Source organism: Tupaia chinensis, unplaced genomic scaffold (genome assembly GCF_000334495.1).
Source record: "Tupaia chinensis unplaced genomic scaffold, TupChi_1.0 Scaffold143886_1, whole genome shotgun sequence".
Taxonomy (NCBI): domain Eukaryota; kingdom Metazoa; phylum Chordata; class Mammalia; order Scandentia; family Tupaiidae; genus Tupaia; species Tupaia belangeri.
The window spans coordinates 138,346-146,406 of record NW_006203737.1 but is presented as its reverse complement, the minus strand read 5'-3'; the positions used below and the strand labels follow the sequence as shown (position 1 = coordinate 146,406).

At 40.4% G+C, this 8,061-nt stretch overlaps 1 protein-coding gene across 1 annotated transcript in view; it reads left to right on the top strand.

The window, feature by feature from the left end:
* Window positions 1-8,061, top strand: part of PLS3 (plastin 3) — a gene marked incomplete in the record, with an annotated part of 72,858 nt that overhangs the window by 37,469 nt on the left and 27,328 nt on the right. Inside the window, 1 exon segment of the mRNA XM_027767047.1 lies at window positions 4,504-4,667. Within this exon segment, the coding sequence (XP_027622848.1) occupies window positions 4,504-4,667 (164 nt within the window).

Sequence of the window (8,061 nt, the reverse complement as noted above, 5' to 3'; positions counted from 1 at the left end):
GGGTGGGTGCAGCTGGTGGCGTGATAGTTAGGGAGGCTGGATACCACATGGCCAACTGCACAGTTCAAGTCCTGGAGCCAATGCTTTGAGAAACACATTAGGTTCATGTGCACGTGTGCCCCAAATCCCGAAAGGACTGAGAAAAGAAGGGGAAGGGATTGTTGTGTCACCATGCCCCATGGGAGTGGGGGATGCTTTCTCACTTTCTCTCTCTCTCTGTTTGTCTCCAGCAAGCACACATGCCCTATGAAAATTTGTTTTTAAAAGAAATGAGAAAATGAGAGAAACAGATTGCTGCATGGATAAGATGCATAGGAGCAGGTTTATTTAAATTCAAGGATTATACATGAAGAGTGGCTCAACTTCTGGTGCAGAGCCATGTGGATTACTTTGTTCCTCATAGCCACTGTAGCTGTTGTGCTGGATTGATTTCTTTCTTTTTTTTTTTTAAGAGGGATTTTTCCTATCGGCACATGTACTCACCAGAGAGACAGAAAGTGAGAAATCACCCCCTGGGGGGATAGCCACACTGCATGCCCCTTAGGCATGCATGCACATGTGCCTGGCATGAGTTTTAAGCCACTGGATTGAGGATTTGAACCATGGTTGACTACACAGGAGTCCGGCAGTGTAACCATTACACCATCTGCTGGCCCTGTGCTAGATTGATTTCTACATACAAAGAGTCTCCCAAAATTCCATGGGAAAAGATGCATATTATGAGGAAAAAAAAAAAACTATGCTTGTTTTTCCAAAATTCTTTTGTACTACATTAAATTCATACTTAATTCCATTTTCCACAGACTTTTTGAAATATCTTTTTTTTTTAAGAGGTTTTTGCTATAGGGCGCATGCGCTCGCCAGACAGAGAGAGAGAGACAGAAAGCGAGAAATCACCCCCTAGAGGGGATGGTCACGCTGCAATCCCTTCTCCTCCATTCTCCTTTCGAGATCTTGGACATGCACACACACGCGCCCGGCGCAAATTTAAGCCACCGGGTCCGGGACGCGAACTGTGGTCGACTACGTGGGAGTCCAGCAACATAGCCATTACGCTAACTGCTGGTCCCTTGAAATATCTTCATACTAATACTTCACATGTAGACATGTAGATTTTGGTATATATAACCTTTTATACATTGAAAGCAAAAAAAGTGAAGGTATGCACTCGGGAAATTCATTGCTTTCCCTTAGAGGGAATATAAATGATTTTCTTAAGTGTTGAGTAACTTGCTGTCAATGTTTTAAAAGTACAGATTTTTTGGGGGGAGTTTTTTTGCTATAGGGCACGTGTGCTGACCAGACAGAGAGAGACAGAGAGACAGAATGTGAGAAATCACCCCCCAGGGAAGATGGCCACGCCGCAATCCATTCTCCTCCATTCTCCTCAGGGGATCTTGGGCACACACGCACATGCGCCCGGCATGAGTTTTAAGCCACCGGGTCCAGGAAACGAACCGTGGTCGACTACATGGGAGTCCAGCGACATAGCCATTACGCTAACTGCTGGTTCCAAAGTACAGATATTTTAATTGATAAGATGAAACTGTAGTAATTTTAGTGATTTTTGCTATAAGGAATGTGTGCAGAGACAGACAGAAAGTGAGAAATCACCCCCCAAGGGAAGTGGGTATGCTTCAATCCTTTCTCCTCCATTCTTTTCTCAGGATCTTAGGCACATATGCACATGTGTCCAGCGTGAGTTTTAAGCCACCAGGTCTGGGACTTGAACTGCAGTAGACTATATGGGAGTCCAGTGATGTAACCATAACACCATCTGCTGGCCCCAACTTCAGAATTATTAACATTTTGTGGTGCATATTCTGTGTTACACAGTGAGGGAGCTGCATATGCACTGCAGGATATTTAGAATCATCCCTGGGCAGGAGTATCCACTCCCTGCCCACCTCCTCAGTTGTGACCTAAAAATGTCCCGCAAAGGACAAAATAGTCCCACTTTAACCCCTCTAAACCTGCTGTACTTTTGCTTCATAGCACTTATGTCGTTATATTACATTGTTGTATATTTTACAGTCATACCTCATGTATATATATTGGTTTATTCATTGTCACTAGCATGTGAGCTCCTTGACAGAAAGACTTAACTTTGTTGGCTAAGGTATCCTCAGGCCCACAAACAGTACCTAGTATTTACTTGATTTTTTTTTTAAGTTTGTTCATTTTTTTTTTTTCTGAGGTGGGATGTCCCAATAGGGTCTTCACGCTGCAGTTCACCCCTTGCCTCAGTTAGCTAGGATTATGGTCACATAGCCACATCCCACACGTACAGGAAGACCTTAGGATGCAAACCTGGCACCTTCCCATGTGGCCTTAGCATTGTCAAAAATACCCTTACTACTGTAGCCACCATGGCTAGCCCAGTGAGATGTGTTTGTTGTTGTTGTTTTAAGTTTATTTATCTCTTGGGAGAAAGAGAGAGGGGGGGGGAAGGAGAGAAAAAGAGAAAGAGAGAGAGAGAGGAATCCCTGCCAGGGTTATCACACTACAATTCTCTCAGCCTTGCAGCCAGCCAGGATCTCGGGTGTGGCTGCAGGGCATTACACAGCATGTTTAAGTAGACTGGGGACAGGAACCCATAGGCTTCTCATATGGTCTCCTGGATTGCACAGCAGTGCCACTACTACCTGCGCCACTGTGGCTAGGCCCCACATTTGATAGTACTGTATCACATAGACTAACTATTCATAAGACATTTTTGTGAATAGTGCTGTATCTTCCGTCAACTCCCTACTCGGATTGTTGTCTTCTGTTAGAATTACATTTACCATTGAAAATCAGTGGGACCTTGGGATAAAAAGCATTATTGAAAGAACGTATTTGAAATTGGCTCATGAGGTGGTGTGGTGGTTAAGGACGCTGGAGTTCCACATGGCCAACCTCAGTTCAAGTCCTGGACCTGGCGACCTGGCGGCTTGCTTTATCACTTTTCCTCTCCCTCTCTCTCTCTCTGTTCCTCTATGGTCAAAATAAAATAAAATAAATAAATAAAGGTAAAATATAATAATTCTTGGGAAAAAAATTGACTCATGAAAATAAAATTTCATTCACCAAAAAAAGATACTCAAGTGGTTACAGCCATCAGGACATTAGCTCTCTTTCTCAATAAATAAACTTTTGGGCATTGACTAGTTTTATTTTGTTTTATTCACTTAAAACAGCCTTTACATATACATATCCTTTATTTAATAAGCACTTTAATACATACTCTTAAAACTACAGTAGCACAAAAAGGTTATTTATTTATATATGTTAAACATCTGCTATACTCAGTAGTCCATTTACTTTTTTTAGTATTATTTTTTATTTAACTTTATTTATTAATATTATTATTTTCCAGTTTGATGAGTTTTAAGCCACCAGGTCCAGGACTCGAACTGTGGTAGGCCATGTGGGAGTCCAGCGTCTTTAGCCACCACGCCATCTGCCAGCCTTACTCCATTCACTTTTACAAACTTTGTATTAGTCTTGGATTAATGTTTGTTTACATTAATGATTGAAAAAATTGGCACTGAAGGTGGTTGCTCAATTTTAGGTATGCTTTGACATAAAATCAACATTAATTGATAAAACTTGTTTTGAATTTAGTGGAAGATTAAGGAACATAAAACTTCTAAATAGTTAAAATGGAAAATGTTTTATGTCATGGCAGTGTGTTGTTGGTGTACAGTCTATTCTTTTTTAAAAGTCGTCTTAGCTCCCTGAATTTTTCATAGTTTAATAAACCATGTATGCTTTCTTAAAAATTCGAGGTGCTGGGTTTTTTTTTTTAAGTTTATTTGTTTATTTACTCCACGAGTGAGAGAGAGCAACAGCGCCCCAAACAGAGTCTCAATGCCGTGATTCATCCCCAGCCTTCGGCCAGCCCCAAATAGTGGGCAAAGTGTGGCTGCTGTACTCAGGGAGGTTTCCGGACTTGAACCAGGAACCTTCCCATGTGGAATTGCCTCATAGAGCATTATGTTTGACCACTGTGACACCATTTGACCCCAGAGTGCTGTTTCTTTTTTTCTGTTCTTTTCTTTTAAGAGAGACAGATTTTTGCTGTAGGGCTTGTGCACTCGCCAGAGAGACCAAAAGTGAGAAATCATCCCCTGGGGTGAAGACCATGCCACAATCCCTTCTCCACTCTGAGCATTTTGGGCACGCACACGCATGCACACGCATGAGTTCAAAGCCGTCAGGTCTGGGACTCAAACCACTGTCAACCATGTGGGCGTCCAGCAATATAACCATTATGCCATTTGCAGTCCCCCAGAGTACTTTCTATATAAAGCTATGTGTATACTGTTTAAAATATAGGCTACGCAATATAAAACCTTGGTTTTTCAATGAAAATTTGCATTTCCCTTGCAGACATCCTTGAGTTCCACACAAGGAGAAAAGAACTGTATTTAGGCGAGCTCATGAACTGAGCCTCAAATAAAAGGAAATACACTGAATACATTATTATTATTTCTTGCTTGCTTGCTCTCTCTTTTTAAGATCTCAACAGCAATGGATTCATTTGTGACTACGAACTTCATGAGCTTTTCAAGGAAGCTAATATGCCATTACCAGGATATAAAGTGAGAGAAATTATTCAAAAACTCATGCTGGATGGTGACAGGAATAAAGATGGGAAGATAAGTTTTGATGAATTTGTTTATGTAAGTATGTGAATATTCATGATATTCATGATTATTAGAAGTAATGGTTATTCATTTGTCTAGTAGGATCTGATAGTGATACATGCTATTATATTAAGTTCCTAAATATATCATATTAGTACTCCTATAACTCCTATAACTTTTTGGGCATCCGACCAACTACCTTTATTTAGATTGTCATCCGACCAACTACCTTTATTTAGATCTTTTAGCCACTGGAATATCTTAACAAAAGAATCTTGAAAAAGCACATTGACAAAGATAAATTGATGCTCACTGCAGAAGGTGAACAGTCTTCTTTGGGGGCATCATTAAAAGCTGTTTTCAGGGGCCGGCAGGTGGCATGGTAGATAAGGGCACTGGACTCCCACATGGCCAACAGTGGTTCGAGTCCCGGACCTGTCAGCTTGCTTTTTCACTCTTCCTTTTTGAAAAAGGAGTTTTCAAGGTGCTAAATGACATCCTTGAAATGTTTTTTCTCTCTCTCATGGCAAACAGTATACTCCCAAGTTTTAATGATATGCCCTGACTCACAGTCTTGGAAGCTTCCTGAGTTGAACTTTCTTATTAAAAAGATGTTTGCTGTTCTTACGGTAGTGGTATTTAACTGTACTGTTTTCTCTAGGATGATCATTTTGATAATTCAATGTTGGAAGCATGCTTTTTAAGTCCATTGGAAGAGGGATCTAAACTTTTTGTTTTCTTCTCTAGTATCATCAAATACTGCTCAAGGTTAGGGGCTGATTTCTAAGTTCCTGCCCCCTTAAACACCCTGTTTAACGTTCTGTACTCAGATCCTGGAGTGAATTCATGTGTCTCTTGGGTTTTTAGTTTTGTTCTGTGTTAATTTTTATCGTAATTTACGTATAATAGTTCTACATCTATGTGGGCTACAGTGTGGTTTTTCAAAATATGTACAATGTATAATGATCAAATCAGGGCAGTAAACATACCCCCCAGCTTCAATATTTATAACTACTTTGCATTGTGTACCTTTGAAACTATTCTTCTGGTTATTTTGAAATATACGTTGGATTGTCATCAATATTCTTGATGGAGCTATATGACGTAGCTTTACTCTGTAAGCCATTCTACTTGTTTACATGCGCTCTGCTATCCATTAACCAAGTTCTCTCTATTTTCCCACCTCCTTCCCCTTCCAGCTTCTAGTATTCACCATGTCACTCTCTACTTTATACAGCCGAATTCTCTAGTCATGAAGGTTCTTTATCAAAGCCAAACTCTTTCAGCTGCTAGTGAGTGAGGTCTAAATTTGCTGAACTTAGGTCATATTTATTGATAGAGCATTTGAGATATATATTAAAGAATAGCGATTTCTTCTTCCCTCAAGAACACCCTTAAGATTTTATTGATTTACCTCTTTTTAATTCAAGACAGAGTTTGACTATATCTTATCAGGCATTTCTTTCAGTATCTAGCAAATTAGTCATTAACTTTCCGTGGTTTATTTTCGCCCCAAGCTAGCTGAAATGATAACATACACTCCCATCAGTAACTGTTCACTTAACTATGGCAAGTGAAATTCTATAAAGGGGTCTTCAAAAGTTCATGGAAAAATGAGTATTATGGAAATACTGTGTGTGGCTTCCAAAATAGTTTTGCACACAAAAATTAACTCATACTTCAATTCCATTCTCTGCAAACATTTTGAAGTCCCTGTGTATGTTCTCTCTGATTCGAATTAGCTCCTTTAGAACATTCTGGATGTTTAAGGAGCAGATTGACTAAGTAATGATGTCTGCTGAGCTCACGGCACTTTGGAGGGGTGTTATTGTTTGAAAAAGGCAGGCTTTTGCTGTGATCACAGCGATACGGTTCTTGCCAGTCTATTTTGAAATACTGATTTCCTCCTACTGTTTTTGTCTGTAGTTATGGCCAAAGCCTTTTGTTTTGAGTTCTATTTTCAATAGTAAGTTGCAATTGGTTTGCAATTTGAGCACTTGCATGCCCTCTGATATATGACTTTGCTCTCCTTATAACTGCATGTTTAATTGTGAATTCAAAGCCGCTCGGAGCCACAGTTAAGTATGATTGGTTGTTTATGCCACAATTATAACTCAGACTCTTTTCCTTTTTATTTGTTTATTTTTTAAATTTTTGATTGAGGTCGGCAGGTGACATGGTGGTTAAGGCGCTGGATCCCACATAGCTGACTCCATGGTTTTAGTCCCGAGCTGATAGCTTGAAAAACATGTCAGGTGCATGTGCGTATGTGATCAAAATCCTGAGAGGAGAATGGAGGAGAAGGGATTGAAGTGTGCCCCCCCAGGGGGGGGATGATTTCTTACTTTCCCTCTCCCACTGTCTCTCTGTGTCTCTCTCCAGTGAGTGTACACACTCTGTGGCCCTAAAAAAGAAATCTAAAAATAAAATTTTGTCAGGGGGCCAGCCGATGGCCTAGTGGTTAAGGCAGCTGGATCCCACATGGCCCACTTTGCAGTTGGGTTCCAGTCCCAGCAGCTTGAAGAATACACTGGGTACATTTACGTGCCCCAAGTCTGAAAGGAAAAGTAGAGATGTGATTACAGTGTGACCATGCCCCCATGGGGAACCTTTTTTGTTTGCTTTCTCTTTATCTCTCTCCGTCTCTTTGCAGTGAGTGCACATGCCTTCTGGCAAAAAAAAATCTAAAACAAACAAAGAAACAAAAAAAGTTTTCCAGAGATAGTCTTTCTTTATAGTTTATTTATTTATTGGAAACTGCCTCAAACAGGGTCTTGACACTGTGATCTACACCTAAATCATGGTATCCACATGCCTGTGTCCTCAGGGAGGCCTGTGGATGCAAACCTAATCCTTCTCACGTCATTTCTTTTATTTTTTTGGAGAGGTTTTTGCTATAGGGTCTTTTTTTTTTTTCAAGACATTTTAGCTATAGGCATGTGTACTTGCTGGAGAGACAGAAAGCGAGAAATCACTCCTCAAGAAGGAAGTCCACACTGCACTCCTCCATTCGCCTCTCAGGATCTTGGGCACACACACACATGTGCCCGGCGAGAATTCAAGTCACCGGGTCCAGGACTCAAACTGAGGTCGACTATGTGGGAGTCCAGTGACATAACCATTATACCATCTGCTGGTCCCATAAAGGTGTGATTATTCTTAAAGAGAGCATGCATAATAATTTTGGCAAACACTAAGTTTTTTGTTTTCTTTTTTTTTTTCAAAATAAAATGTTAATGAAGGCATTCAGTGTTAAAATATATGTATTACAGGGGACCAGCAGGTGGTGTGGTGGTTAAGGCACTGGACACTCCCACATGGCCGACCACGGTTCGAATCCCAGACCTGGTGGCTTACTTTCCCACTTTCTCTCTCTCTCTCTCTCTCTGTCTCTCTGGTCAAATTAAAATAAAGGAATGAATAAATAAAA